Genomic DNA, 15,955 nt, shown 5'->3' with positions numbered 1-15,955 from the left:
GGTGAATATCTATACTGTGTAAAACAATCGCTGCTATAGTGCCATAATTCTGGGAGAAAATACGGGAATACGTTTGTGTGAAGAAAAGCACGGTCCTGGGTTCTGGTTCCTAGGAAATATTGATTTGAAAGGTTTTTTGAACTGCGTTCCTGGTCTTGCACCTCAAGCGTAAGACTGATGACCGAAAAAAGCTGCTTGTGATTTACCAATGCAGTACCTAAAAAAATAGCGAAGATGAATATGTCATCGGTTCTAATATTATTTTTAATTGGTTTATTAAGGAATGTAGTTTAAGACTCAAATTAACAATACCTATGTTTAATAATATGTATACAAATGTACCTGCTTAGACTGATTACCTCCGACAGATTATCAAAACCCACTGTATTTGGTATATAAATGCAGTGCCCTATGTACAATTAGGAGCGGTTATTATTTTAATGTATAAATAAATGTAGATTCTATTTTTAGATATTTATTGAGAATACAGTTAGGCATCAGGTACCATTTTTTTTTCAATCACGTCACTAAAATTTATATTTACAGTACCTACCTACGTCATAATATTTTAATTAATTTCATGCAATCGCGCAATATTAATAGCGTTTTAAAAAAATGCAAACAAAAATCTTCTTCCCTGCAAACATGGAATGTAACAAAAAACTAACAGTAAAAAAATAATATTGTCATCTTTTATTCACACTAAAGCTTTGGTCTCACCATCTTTGAAATGTCATGACAAACTTTTATTAATATTTTTTTAAAGATTTGTACCATGAGCGCAATTTTATAAATGAGAAATGTCGGTAAGTAGATAAAGCAGGGAGCTGCAAAAATCTGTAATCTGTAAAAAGCACGTGTCGCTAAGTCACAAAGTCAGTGGTCAAAACGTGAACTTCGCGAAAACTGCCGTTTAAACTTCAAAACTCGCTGATTTTTTCTTCGGAATTAGAGAAAAAATCATCTGATGTGAAAATAGTTTGTTTAAATGTGAACTTGTAATATACAGCATCTAAGGTTTCAGTTTTAAATTCTTAAATGTGTAAGTGATATAATAACCTAACATTTATTCTAATGTAAGTTTCTTTTCCCTCGTTTTTGTGAACGTCTGTCGCATCGTAAAGATTTTTCTGCCGTCCTAAAATTTTAAGTTTGTTTACATTTGATTACGTCTACAATATTCTCTTTTAATCGGTTTTGACAGGAATACACTGGGCCCGTTTCCAAATTGCTTATAATTTCTAATTATAAGCACTTACAATTTACATTCTTTTGTAATATTTGGATAATTTGGCAACTCTTCGAGTATTATGTGTAAATTGCGGCACCTGATAAGATTATTGAAATTTTATGTCAATTGATCAAAATGTGATAATAACATGGATCAAAATCTTTTGTAAGATTAGATAAAATAAACATGATTTCGTATTCTGTCTGTTACCATTCAAATAAAAGTCATTGGAAGATTTAGCATGCGGTTATACAAATAATATATTTTAATGTTTTTTCCCCATAAGTTATATTTTTTTTATTTTTTTTTTATTTAATATAATATAAAGTTACAACATGTTAACAAAAAGAAATACATCATAAAGCCAAAATACAAAAACGAAATGAAAATACCACACCAAAAAAAAAGCAACCTCTTGTGCTTGCTGTGGGATTACAATATGAATAATTTAAGTACAAAATACACATGAAAATAAATGAAGGCATATAAAACATTTTTTTATAAATAAGTGCATATACATATGCATGCAAATGAGCATGCTTGTGCACGCATATATAATTACTCACACATATACACGAACACACAGACTCACTCATACAATTACTTAAAATAGACGCATTATTCTCACACTAGCTACATCTTAGCATGTATGTATTATTCAATTATTACAACAGAGATGGAAAACATTTTAGATAATGGAATATGGAAGTCTAGGTGTTTACAGGGCTTATGACCTGTCATTGGCTGGTATAAGTGGCCACTTAACACAGTGTGTAACATTCACCATTTTTCTTCATCAATGTCCTTATTTCTTCAATCCTTTCACCAGTTAATGTTTGTGAAGTTAAAGAGCTAAAACTGTTATTGATGTGGGTGAAATTCATCTGACTGAGTTAGTTAACCTACATTCTAGACAATGTTTTTAAATTACATCCAGTTCTTGCCTGCAAACATTCGTAAAAACTCAAAATATTGTCTATGAAAGCAACTGGCCCAAGAAGAATTGTACAAATTTATAAATATTTAATTGTAGACCTGCGCACTACTAAAGGGGTACTCGCCAAGGTTTGCTTTCTACCTAATGAAACTTAGCCGAAACCAGGCTATCAAGTCTTACAGGGCACTGCAGATTGAATAAACACATTGCTAAAATGAACTTTTCTGAAACTTCTAAAAGATGTAGGTTCTGTAGTACAAATGAACAGAAGGGCACATTTCTTAAATTCTTCCATCTGTTGATTTTATGTTAAGTTAAAAAAGTACTGAAACCTTTATTGATGCAATTAAATGTCATAATATTTACGTTTTGCGACGTATAATCCTGCTGCGCAATCACCTATTTAAATTTCACCGGTGTAAATATGAAAAATATTCCAAAGCTGCTGTTTTTATTTATTTATTTATTATTTATCACACTTTTTATTGCATTTAGCCAGCGATTAGCAAACCAAAAGTGAAGAAAAGCAGTCGCCATAATAATTTTAATTTAATTTTCACTTTTTTGTATTAGATACTCCGTACTTTTTTGCAAATACAATATATTGTATTATTTTTTAGAGTAAACGCCGATTTGTCGCGAATGAACTGTATTTATTTACGAGGAAAACAAAAAACAAACCGACACGAGCGTTGACTTGTGACTGCGACAACTTGAGCATGTTCATTATTGTTCATTGTGATCGCTCAAATGCTTAGCATCTTTTTAAGCACGTCGATAGTTATTTGTGATTGAGCTACTGGCTGAATTTTTCACCTGCTAGGCAACACCTGAAAATACTTTTAAATTTTTATACCGCTTCTTAGACCATCTTGCTCTATTAGAGAATTAGAAATGTTAAATATATAATTTCAATATGCATTTATAAATGTTACTCGTTATACAAGAGAGACGTTTTTTTAAATCAAATCAACATTGCAGATTGTCATTAAGTAAACAAATACATGCGTATAATTTATCATCATTTTCATCATTCCCTTTCCGTACCTAATGGTGCATAGGGCACTGCATTGGTACACCAATCGCAGCGTATCTTGATCATTTTTGTTACACAAAGGTCACGTGATCAGTCTTACGCTTCAGGTACCAGTCTAGGGACTATGAAATATTCTAGTGTAAAAACACCCTTTTAAATAATATTTCATATCAATCATGTCGGGAATCGAACCCGAGACCTTAAAATGTCAATTAATGTTTCCTCGTTACATCCGAGAACTCACTATTTCCATGATCGTTATACATTTTTACAGTTTTCAAATTTCAATTATCATATTTTTACTAAAACTAAAATATCATCAAGGCACTTTCTGGAGCTTGTTGGTGGAGATTATATTTACACTAACTTATATAATATTATCTACATTTATAAAGACAATGAATAACAGATATAATTAATAGCCAGAAAGATCAGAATATACATGTATATACAAATAATAATTATATATTTTTTTCTTAACTTTTTTTTTTAAATACAAGAAAATATATGATAAATTTAAATATTTACACATTAGCTACTATTCATATATAAACTTTTGATCGTGTAGCCACTCTCTTATTTTGCTCTTGTTACATTGTGAGTTAAATTTAAGTTTTTTCAGCAATAAGTTAAAAATGCTAGGTACTAAATATTTGAGAGTTCTATTACTAAATATTAAATATCAAAATATTTAATATTTACTTATTAAATATTTTGGTACTACCAAACCATCATTATACGTGAAGCGTGTATTATGGTTATGTTTGAGAGGAATTTTGAATGCATTACTATTAAACTGTTCTTAAATGATGCAAAGCCACAGTAATCCTCAAACAGGTAGAGTTTTAAGTGTTTTGTACAGGAGAACATTATCACTTTTTTGTTCGTAAATCTCTGCTGGTACAATTCTCTTAACTATAGAGTACTGTAGACCCTGGATCATTTTAATATTAGTTTTAGTTGAATGTCCCCACCACTTTATACCATACCTTATTATTGATTATACTAAAGAAAAAACTAATTTTTAGTTTATTTTATTTTTATTTTATTTAGGAAACTTACAGTACAGTTACATAGTTTTATATTTTACACAGTTCGACTTAACTCTAATGGACCAGTGAAATTTCCATATTATAAAGTAATTATATGTAAGGTTATTAATGAAAGTACAAAAAAGAGAAGGAAAAAAAAACATAAATGGAAGTTGTTTAAAAATTAAAATTAAAGTAAAAAAAGTTATTTTAAAGTTTGTAGTTTTTAGTTAGTATTTACAGATGGAAATAATATTAAAAATGAAGAAAATTTGTAAAAGTAATTAAAAGTTAAGAATTTTAAAAAAGAATGAAAAACATGCTCAGATGTAAAAATGAAATAAAATAGTAATAACATTTTTAAAAAGGGAAAACATAAATATACACATACATATTTTAAGGGATTCAAAGAAACGATGAGAAGAATCTTTAAATGAAATATAAGATCTGATCAAATAAAATATGTGTGTAAATATAACATGTTATCAACGGGTTATTAAACATTCAGACCCACTGTACTTTATAAAAAAATTGCAAGGGTCTCTCCACGTGTTTATTTAATTAAATAAATAAACAAGGGGCGACACTATGACAAATACAGTATTATCATCATAGACCTGTCGCCTAGCAACTAGAAATATGCGTATACATTCACTGCTTACAAGATAATGGTCAATCACTTAACGGCTGTCAAATTTCAAAACCTCGCATGTGACAAATTTTTGAGAATCCATGTTTTTGCTATTTTGGTATTTTGCTGTTTTTGCTACTGGGTTACAACCCATTATATTTATGGCTTCCAATCTCGAGACTTTAAAGACATTTTAAGATTTTTTGGGACTATTTGATACTAATTATATAAATTTTGTAATGTCCTGCCTGTAAAACAACTTTGTGACTACAAATTGACTGTAGATCACTTTGTTGATCCGGAATATAAAAAAAGAGTTTCCCACACTCACAACACTAGATTAAAAACTAAGGGCTCCCTGTCTGTTCCCCGAATTACAAATTACTTCGGAGAGCGAACATTAAATTGCGTTGTTCCAAGATTGTTCAATGATCTCCCACAAACCATCATTAACATGAAAAATCTTCAAATGAAAAAAAAAAGAACTGAAGAAATATCTTCTAGATACTTTATAGTGCCTGTTTATAAATAAATCTGTAAAATATAAATAAAATAAATGTAATATAAACCTGTCATAATTTTTTTTTTTTTAAATGTGTCCCACTGAAAAGTTTGTAGACTTAGTGGGTAACAAATTCTTATATGTATTTTTTAATCATAAAATAAACGCTGCTCTGCAGCACTGAAACTGAAAATGATAATTCATATAGAAAAATAGCATTGTACTTAGAATGTTTTTTTTTATTCAAATGAATACAAAACATACCAACTAATTATCCCTGTGTCACCAAACACAGATCACAATTAATCATCATCATTCCCTTTCCACACCTAATGGTGCATAGGGCACTGCATTGGTATACCAATCGCAGCATATCTTGGTAATTTTTTTAATATGAAGGTAAGATGATCAGTCTTACGCTCCAGGTACCAGTCTAGGGACTATGAAATATTCTAGTGTGAAAACATCCTTTTCAATAAATATTTCATATCAACCATGTCAGGAATCGTACCCGAAACCTCTTGCATGGTAGGCAAACGCGCTGACCATTTTACCACGAGGTCGACAATTAGTAGCCTAGCTAAAATAACATTAACAGAAAAATTTTCTTATATCAACAATGAGGAAGTTCAGTGTCTTTTTTCAAAAAAAATAATTTTAATAGACCAAACGCCAAAACAATTTATTTTTTATTAGCGCTATGATTTTCTAAAGTTTTGTATTACTGAAATAATTCCGCGTTTGACGTCAGAGGTTCTTCTCTGTCATAAATAAACAACATCGTTCCTATTTTTTTATTTTTTTTGTAATTTATGTATGTTATCCTAAAAATATTAATAATTAAAATAAAATAAATAAACTACTGTAAGACGTCACTCCCCATTATGTACACAAGAATTGTTTTTTTTTTTTCTGTTACGTAATGGGAAACGTTAATGTAAATATATATATTAAAACCTCTCAAATCTGCTCAAAAATCGATCATTAAAATAATTTTTAAAAAGCCCTTCAGGTACCCCAGCGTCAAGTTATTTGAGGAATTCAAGATCTTAGATATAAGACAATTATATATTTTTAGAATAATAATGTTTGTGCAAGTAAATTATTCTATCAAATCCCAAAAGGAACACTCCCGCACTACCAGAAGTCAAACTAGAGGATGGGTCATGGGGTCTATCACAAACTCTGAATTCGGGCAAAGAAATTTCAGGTTTCTGGGCCCAAAAATATTCAATATGTTAACCAAAGATTGCAAAACCATGACCCGGATTCAATTTAACAAATTTGTAAAAAGTTGGTCACTGGATTTAGGTCGAGAAAAATCGGAAAATTTACTAAAAATAAATTCCTAATAAATTAATATTGTATAACTGTTTAGTATATTAACAAGTAGGTAGTAATGTTATTGTTTATTTTTGCATAAAAATGTCTGCCTTAAAACAGGCTGTACCTAGTTAGGCAGACTTAGACATGATCCAGAGAAATCTATTACCTAAGTGTTTATGTAATAGATAAAGTTATTGTTATTTTTGTTAATAAACTTTGATTATTATTATTTTTATTATTAATGAAAAAATTGTATTTAGTGGTAATTTTGTAGGCTGTACCTAGTTAGGCAGACTTAGACATGATCCAGAGAAATCTATTACCTAAGTGTTTATGTAATAGATAAAGTTATTGTTATTTTTGTTAATAAACTTTGATTATTATTATTTTTATTATTAATGAAAAAATTGTATTTAGTGGTAATTTTGTATTCATATTTGCTGTCTCAATAAAAAAAAAATATTTAAAAAAAGTTCTCCTGATTGGTTCGTTTACTGTAAGCAAACCAGATATCCTTCACGGCTCTCATATCATTGGTTGGTTAACATGAACCAGTGACGTTGTTCAAAGTAGTGCGTTTTTATGATTTTTTCATACATTTTCAAGAAACTTTGCTGTACAATTTAATGCTTTAATTTTTACTGCGCGCAAGAAAAAAATAATTTAATCCAATTTCTTGGAAGGCTGAAGTTCCTCATTGGCTTAGGCCGTATATATAAAAGGTGCGCCAACAACTAACTTTAATTAAATAGATTTATGCATATCAGCTTTAAGCTGCTCGCTTAAAATCAATATAATAATATTAATATAATAAATGAAATTATAACCAGGAGGTGGACAATTATTATTATTATGTCTTCATTTAAAATTCAAGGGCGCTGACTATATGAATAAGTCTTAGTCATTTTATAAATATTTGGAAGCTATTTTGCCAAAAATTGCTTAAATGTCGCTTACGTTCCTCTGGCTCGCAGCACCTCATATAATGTCTGCACTTAATCATGTGACATTCTGTTTTATAATGCTGCGTTATCATCATTTCCAGCCAGTGTGGTTCCGAACTCAGCCACGATGGGAAGCGAAGCCGACAGCTTGGTCGATATACCCAGGGAGAAATGGCTGGAGACGAGTGAGCTATTCAGGTCTGAGTTCCCTAAAGGAATGACTGGGTTCGTCAGCATAAAGAGTCAGTTTATCAACAAAACCGAGAACCCAGATTTCCCCGTCTCCGTATGTTGCCCCTTTGGAAATATTGAAAATGGAGTTGTCTGCTTATGGGACTTTGTAAGTAGTTTTTTTCTGTTTTAAACTCTTATTTGTTTAAAAGATTTTTCAAAAAAATATATCTGTGTCTCAAGTATTCCGCTATACCGCACTCCTTCGCTTGCTTGATTTATCCTTAGTGTTTAAGTAGAATATTTGTTTGTAATTTTGCGTATGTGATTTTTTAAATATATAAATAAATTTAATCCAGAAACTGTCCGGCTTTTATTGCAGTAAAATAGTTGAGGGTTCCTCATGTTTCTGGTCTGAGCATAAAGATTTTTCATTTGCATCAACAAGGGACCGTCTAAAATATTATTTAAGATTTTGTACAAATTGATTAGATCAAACAGTTTTCTCCTATCACTCAGCTTTAATACATTTTGTAAACAAAGCGATTAATTATAATGCGATGATTTAATAACATTAAATAACATGCTTCCCAGATACACAAATTCTCTCTTTCTTAGATCTAAATTTGTTGCAACAGAGAGGGAAAACTTTTTTGAGATGGGAATATGGAAGTCTAGGCATTTACAGGACTTATGGCCTGTCATTGGCTGTAACATTGACCATTTTGCCTATATTTCAACATCCATTTTTCTTCAATTCTTCCATTTGTTGATTTTAGTGAAGTTAAAGAGCTGGAACCTTTATTGTTATGAAGAGACTCATCTGACTGAATTATTTCACATACTAGGCAATGCCTAAAAACTATTTTCTAATTTTTCAACTTCTTCATGAACCGGTTGGTTTTATTACAATATTTGAGTTTGTCCAAATGTTTGTAGACAAAATACTGAATTTCACCCCCTCTGGAGTCATTAAGAGTAACAAATAACTGTAAATGCCTAGACTTCCATGTTCCCTTCTCTAAGGTATTCTCCATCCCTATTGTAATTTGTTAACCTTAATGACTCCCGAGGAGGTGAAATCCAGTCTTTTGCCTTCAAATATTTGGACAAACTCAAATATTGTCATTGGTTAGATTAAGTGGCAACTTTACACACTGCGTAACATTCACCATTCTGCCTATGTTTAAACTTACACATTTTCTCAACTCTTCCATCTGTTGACTTTAGTGAATAAAAGAGCTGAATCTTTGTCATGTGGGTAAGATTCAGCCAGCTGAACCAATTCACCTTATTTGAACTTTTATCTTGATATTTTTTTTATTTGTTGATTGTTTGTTGTTTATTATTCACAACCAACAATAATTCATTAGATGCAGGTAGTAGATGTACATATGAATAAGTAAAAATTAATAGTTGAAATTAAAAATTTAAATTAAAAGTTAAAATTAAAAGTTTTAATCAAAATTTAAAGTTTAAATTAAAAGTTAAAATTAAAAGTCAAAGTTGAAAGTTAGGCTGGAGATAAATTTAAAATGTCCAACAGATCTGATAAAAATATGGTATTCACAGTGTAATATGTTGATGTCACTAAAACTGTCATTATTGATAATCTGTATTCTTTGAAGAGCGCTATTTTTCATATCATTAGTCATTGAGTTAGGAATATCGAAGAGTACAGATTGACGAGTTCTACGGACAGGGACTCTATATGAAATGCTTCTAACAATTTCTGGGTTATTAACAATTTTATAGATAATATTATGTTTGGAATTGTATTGAATTTTCTTTTTCAGAATGAATTTTCCACTGACATCGGATTGTATTCTTTAAAAGACGATCATTCCAAAATAGTTGAAGCCTTGCTGAAGACACAGCGGATAGATTGGAAAAAACATGTCCTATTTGCTTGCGTTATGCCTGAACTTGTCCACTGTGCTGTTGAAGTATTCACTAAAATGAATTTTAAATACAACGAAGATTATACCTACATTGCTCATATGCCCGTAGGAAAAGCGTTGAATTTTGATACCACGTAAGTAATTTGAGATCTATTATAATGAATGTAAGGCAATATTATTTTTGCATTCCACAAAACCCAAATATCGGAATTTAAGGATTGAATTTGATTGGGATCCCCCAAAAAAGAATTTTGACTATTAACATTGAAATAAAATAAATAAAACTAGAACTCCGCTGTGAACTGCTAGTTTAGCCTCCTGCGATAAACATTTGTTTGCCAAAGTAGAATTTAGTGCACCGTTCTCCCTGTTCCCAGCACTCACCCTCCTTTCAATATCTTTCTCGGCCTTTCCGTTCCTAGTAAACATACTTCCCAGGTACACAAATTCTTCTACCTGATTCAGAATATCTCCGTTCACGCTGATCTCACATTTAGTTATATTTTCATCCCTTTCAAAAACCATCACTTTCGATTTATCAACATTCATAAGCAAATCGCTTTTCTTGCATACATCGTAGAACTTTTGTTACCAAGAATTGAAGGTCTTCTTTGCTGCTAGCAAGAAGCACGGCATCATCCGCATACGGAAGACAGTAACCATAACCTTTTTTAAAATAACATCCTGTAGATTTTAAATGCGTCTGTGTGAGTTTTGCGAACGCTCCAGCTTAAGTTAAACAACCAGTAAGCCACTAAGCTCAGAAATGTGTCTTGATCACATGCTATCCTCACATATTTACTTATTCCTAATGTGTAATGATGACATTGTGTTTCTCTATACTTGCGTATTTTTATTTGCTTACGTAACTCAAACTCTCAATTGCCTCGTCTGCCTTATATCATCATTTCTCAACAATGATAACAATATGCACAGTTTGATAAAAAAATTCACGGAATTTGTGTATTTAAAAAAATCTTTATTTATTCCGCAATATCTGTACTGTCCCCTTCAAAGTAAACACAATCGGATATAACCTCAGAGTAGTAATTCGCTGGAGAAGTCCTTTGGCTCTATTGTATAGAAAAAAAGCGTTTAAAATTTTTGGTTTGGTTTTTAGTTTAACAACAAACGTGCAACGGACGGTTTCGGTTTGCCCTTGCGATTCTCGACCCGATCATGGGCGAATCGTCCAAATAAGCAATTATGCACAGCTTACCATTTATTTGACTTTCGATAATGTTTTATGATTACTTTGTAGGAAAATAAATAAAATAATTGTTATAGTAAAATTAATAAAAAAACTTTGTTTTTAACTAAAATTTTTTCCACCGTCCGGTTTCTAAGCTATACAAGCTTTTTTCTCAAGGTTTACTTAACTAATGAATTCTTTCCAATTTTATTTTATCCATGTTTACTAAATACTACGTGCGGAGCTAATAAATCACATTTTTTTTCTCGAAATCCTTCTTGAAAATCTTGACGATCCAGAACGCCTCCACTGGGACAATTGAGCCTTAGTTTCGACGTCATATCCGTAAACCCATGTTTCGTCACTTGTTATAACACGTTTCAGTAATTCTGCGTCGTCGTTGACTTCATTTAGTGACACCTGAGCAACTTCCATTCGCCGCTGTTTTTGTTCAAAATTTAAAAAATTTGGAACTAATTTTGCTGCCACGCGTTTCATACCCAAAACATTTGAAAAAATTTTATGGCATGAGCCAATCGATAAGCCAACATCATCAGCGACTTCTCTGATTGTGATTCGGCGATCGTTCATAACCATTTCATCAACTTTTTCTACGTTTTCATCGGTTGTTGATGTGCTGGGGCGTCCGGGCCGTTCGTCATCTTCAACGTCTTCACGGCCATCTTGAAAAGGCTTATACCACTCGTAAACTTTTGTTTTACTTGTAGCAGACTCACCATAGGCCTTTGTCAACATTTCATACAGTTTGTCACACTTTATTTAATTTTTTACACAAAATTTGATACAAATTCTTTAGTCCATTTTTTTTTTTAAAATGAAAATCGCCAAGCTCATAAAAACGCGTCTTACCTTAGCGGCTGCCACAGACAAAGTAAACAATTAATGCAGCTGAAGTTTTAGCATACTTCAGGGGCATATATGCCAACATAATAATAATAATAAAAATTACAAAATGACTTACCTGCGAAATTAAAAAATTCCCGTTATTTTCTGAACTCACCTATTATATAAATATATATGCAATGGTCTCTTTCCGTAAACAAAACCCAAACTTGTTCACTTCTTCTGAAAATGACTTTTGTTTTGGAGATCTTAATATGTTTATCCGGGACACTGAACATTCTTGGGGCCACAAAAGAAAAATTTCTCTGAGCGAAAGTCTTACAAGTTTTCGGTATTACATAATTAAAATTACAGGAAAACCTCGTACGAGCATTCTGCTGGAACCACATGACCAGAAAAGTGTCAATGTCAAAAATTGTCTAATATCCAGTTACCTCATAAATTGAAACAATGTCTCAGTACGGCACGTACTTTAATTACAGCGTCCCGTCGGATATCCGCCTGGCCACGTCCGTAGTCCCGCAGGCGCAGGAGATGGACGAGGTGTGGCCGCACCGCTACCCGGGCTCGCTGGCGTACTTCCAGCGCATGCTGGGGCTGGGGCGCGGCGTCTCCCTGCAGGGCCCGGCCGGGGACCTCAGGGCCTGGGTGCTCACCAGCGCCAGGGGTGACATGCACGCCGTGCAGGTTAAAGAGGTGAGGAAATCGTCTTGTTTGCAGTATCCCGTCCAGGGCTTCCATTTGAGAATTGAGTCCCAAAATTTCGAGAATTGAGACTTAAAATTTTTAAACCAATTGAGACTTTCTGGCCATGTTTGGTGGAAACACGCTAGTTACGCATAATGAACATGAGGTGACTGTCAAATTGTTTTCGCATTAGAATGCAGTAATAAGTATTATAGGGCATACTTTCAAAACGCCTAGTTCACGCTGTCCAGCTTGTTTTGGATATTCTGTAAAAAAAAACATGTAATAATTGTGAAATCTGGAGTGCTATTCTGAATCTCCTCGCATTTTTTCTCTGGGATGTTAATTTTTTGCATGTGACTACCTTTTGCTTCATATTTGACGTTTAATCCACACTGATGATTAAACGTCCACACTGATGATTAAACGTCAAATTATGTGAAATAGACAGGCGCCGTGGCTGTTAGTTAGATAGTTAACTGTTAAACTGGCATCGCAGGTTTGATTCCCGCCAGTTATAATAAAAAGAAATCCAAAAAGATTTTTTTCTCTATTGGTCTGGGTGTTTATTTTACTAACCTAAACGTCAAATCTGCCTTTTACAAACATTTATAACACTAACATATTTGGCTTAATATTTTTTTTTGTGTTGTGGCGTATTTTTCATTACCTCCTTCCATATTCCCTCTATCCCACCTGCTGACAAGTTTCTAAATAGAGGCTTAGCGGGTTATTCCTTTTGAATAAAAAAGACATTTCATACTTCGACGTTATAACACCGTTTAAACACTGTTTTTTTTTTTTTTTTTGTGACAATGTATGTAAATTTACGTCAAAAATTATAAAAATTTTGAGAGAAGCAGATACTTAACTTTACTATAATATACATATTTTTTCATTTCGTTTCTTTTACATTTATTATATTGAACATAATTTAAATTAGTTTATTAAGTGTAAACAATTTTTTTGGTATGCATGAGTGTCTTATTTATATTTATATTTGGATAATTTATATAGCGCCGTTTTTGTGAAAATCACCTCAAGTCTTACCCTAATATACAAAGAAATTGGCAATATTTGTGTACTTACTGTTTGTATACCTAATAAAATAAATAAATAAAAATGTAAAAAAACCAGCGAGGTTGGTCATTTCCACGTAATTAACTCCGATGGCTGGACGGAGCGCAGCGGGATGTGGACGCTGTTGTCATCAGAGACTGAAGGAAGCCAAGGCCAATTGGGCTGTAGAGCCAATGATGATGGTATAATCAGGTTGTGGACTCACGGATCAATTGTCCGAGGTTTCCACCGCGCTCTACCACAACTTGATTCCCATTTTCTAGTAGTAAATTATTTATAGTGACCGATCGAAACAAGATCAACCAAAACCGAATTTCGGCTTTTGTTCCACTTTTGGCCAAAACTAAAACTTTTATATCGTTTGCTGACTTTCACAACCTCGCATCTATAAAAGTGCCATTTCACAGGAGACATTAAAAGCTTCATGACTTGCTCTACACAACAAAAAAAAACTATTAATGTGGGATAATAGTTCTGTTAAGGATGCATCTAGGTAATTCAATAATTTTATTCATTTAATTCCTTAAAGTTTTTTAAAACGTCGTTCATTTAGATATGAGAATGAAGCCCTGAAAAAAATCATTATGTTCCTTCAGATGCGAGGTTGTGTCATACACTATTGCGAAATACTATTATTCAATAAAAAGTAAGAATTTAATAATACATCTGATTGAACGAAACGTGTTATTTTTTTTTAATACCATATTTTATGAGTTTTTCTACTGACATTTCTTGGTGGAACTGCATTTTAATTATAATAATAAAAATACTTTATAGTTTTATTCCACTTTTATTTATAAATTATTTTTTTTATAAATTTTTTACCAGTGACCGTGTTTCGTCGTGACCGACATCGTCAGACTGGTGTCGGTCACGACGAAACACGGTCACTGGTAAAAAATTAATAAAAAAAATTATAAATAAAAGTGGAATAGAACTAAAAAGTATTTTTATTATTATAATAAACATATTTTATGTTCAACAAATGAAGAATTTTTTTTTTAAAAACCTAATATTTATCCCAAAAATATTTTCAGACGACATTGGCAAAATCAACTTAAAAAAAAAAATCAAAAATTATAACTCTGAAACGGTTCATAATTTATTTAACACATTTGTCTTTTTTTTACAGCCCTTGGGGTGTTCTACACCCTATTTTTTTTAAACGCCAAGTATTTGGCCACCTGTATAATGACAGGAAACATAATGTGATGGATGAATTCGTAATAGTTTTGTTTAATTTCAATACTTTGTTGTAATGTGCTCTGGTTCGATCACAACTGGAATATGCATCGTCAGTCTGGAGCCCTTTTGTACTACTGCAACTCTTTTAACTTGGAAAGAGTTCAGCGGAAATTTTTACTCTACACACAGATCAAAAAGGGTAAACCTGTAAATGAAATTTGCTACCAAACTTTGATGTCTGAGTTGATGTTACCATTGCTCTCCACCGGAAGGACAATTGCTGACCTCACTCTTAATGCACAAAGTGATATGCACCATAATAGTTTGCCCAAAATTACTATCTCTGATAAACTTTCGTGTACCCACAAGAACCACCAGACTCCGACACATGTTCCAGTGTGAGTAAAATAGGACAAACTTCACCCACCATTCTCCCCTCCGCTAGTGAGCATCCACAGAACAGCTAATGATTATGCTGAGCTGTTGGACTTGCTCCACACCACTCCTGCTGCTATCAAATTAGCTATCCTATCCACCGAATGGCCATCCCCTCAATTCTCCTCTTTTTAATGTGTTTCTCTATTCATCTTCACTTTATTTCCTTTTTCTTTTTTTTTTCGAATTAATTACATGTTTAGTGTAATAGTTATGATTTTATTTTTGTTATTCTCTATCATACTTTATGTATTTTTAACTGTATATTGTAAGAGCCCGCTGGACGTCTATGAAATAAATAAATAAATAATGTACAAGTTGACAAAATGTAACGAAATGCTCTGCCAAGGATCTTGGTCAAGAGCCGCCGGTGGTTTGGGTAAATAATAAGAATGCAATGCATTTTTATTAAAAAATAAATGTTTTGTATAAAGTTTTTATCTTTTTAGGAACATAGGAGAAAGGGATATGCACAGCTGCTTCTGAGAACGCTGGGGAGGAAAATAGCAGAAAGTGATAGAGACGTCTTTGGCTGTATTGTGACCAAGAACGATGCTTCTAAGGAAATGTTTCGCAAAATGGGGTTTGACTTCATCGCTACAACTGTTTGGATTTATACGTAGATGTATTATGTAATTTATTTTAGCAATTTTAAGACAGTTTATACATAATCAAACAATGTTTTGAGTTTGTCCAAATTCTTGTAGACAATACTGGATTCAACTCCCTAGGGAGCTGTTTATATTCACATATTACAACAGTGATGAAGAACATTTTAAAGAAGGTAATATAGAAGTCTAGA

The 15,955-nt window shown here is 32.2% G+C and overlaps 1 protein-coding gene across 2 annotated transcripts; it reads left to right on the top strand.

Annotated features, from left to right (window-relative positions):
* Positions 1-841: 841 nt before the first annotated feature.
* LOC148275839 (uncharacterized) lies at positions 842-15,954 on the top strand. 2 transcript variants are annotated; one of them, XM_088235126.1, is made up of 5 exons: positions 842-1,076; positions 7,740-7,978; positions 9,606-9,844; positions 12,249-12,462; positions 15,603-15,954. In XM_088235126.1, the coding sequence occupies exons 2-5, from the start codon at positions 7,766-7,768 to the stop codon at positions 15,774-15,776; spliced, it is 840 nt and encodes a 279-aa protein (XP_088091252.1). In that variant the 5' UTR covers positions 842-1,076; positions 7,740-7,765; the 3' UTR covers positions 15,777-15,954. The 2 variants fall into 2 exon arrangements, with proteins under 2 accessions (XP_088091252.1, XP_088091251.1); XM_088235125.1 differs by having other exon boundaries at positions 870-1,042.
* Position 15,955: the final 1 nt, after the last annotated feature.

This window comes from Micrasema longulum, unplaced genomic scaffold (genome assembly GCF_059751315.1).
Source record: "Micrasema longulum isolate JH-2025_06_02 unplaced genomic scaffold, ASM5975131v1 h1tg001337l, whole genome shotgun sequence".
Lineage (NCBI taxonomy): Eukaryota > Metazoa > Arthropoda > Insecta > Trichoptera > Brachycentridae > Micrasema > Micrasema longulum.
This window is presented reverse-complemented; position numbering and strand designations above follow the sequence as displayed.

Excerpts from the sequence above, each read along its gene's own strand:
- LOC148275839 (XM_088235125.1), top strand. Across the intron at positions 9,845-12,248 it reads GCGTTGAATTTTGATACCAC|CGTCCCGTCGGATATCCGCC; the intron begins GTAAGTAATTTG and ends CTTTAATTACAG. Across the intron at positions 12,463-15,602 it reads ACGCCGTGCAGGTTAAAGAG|GAACATAGGAGAAAGGGATA; the intron begins GTGAGGAAATCG and ends TTATCTTTTTAG.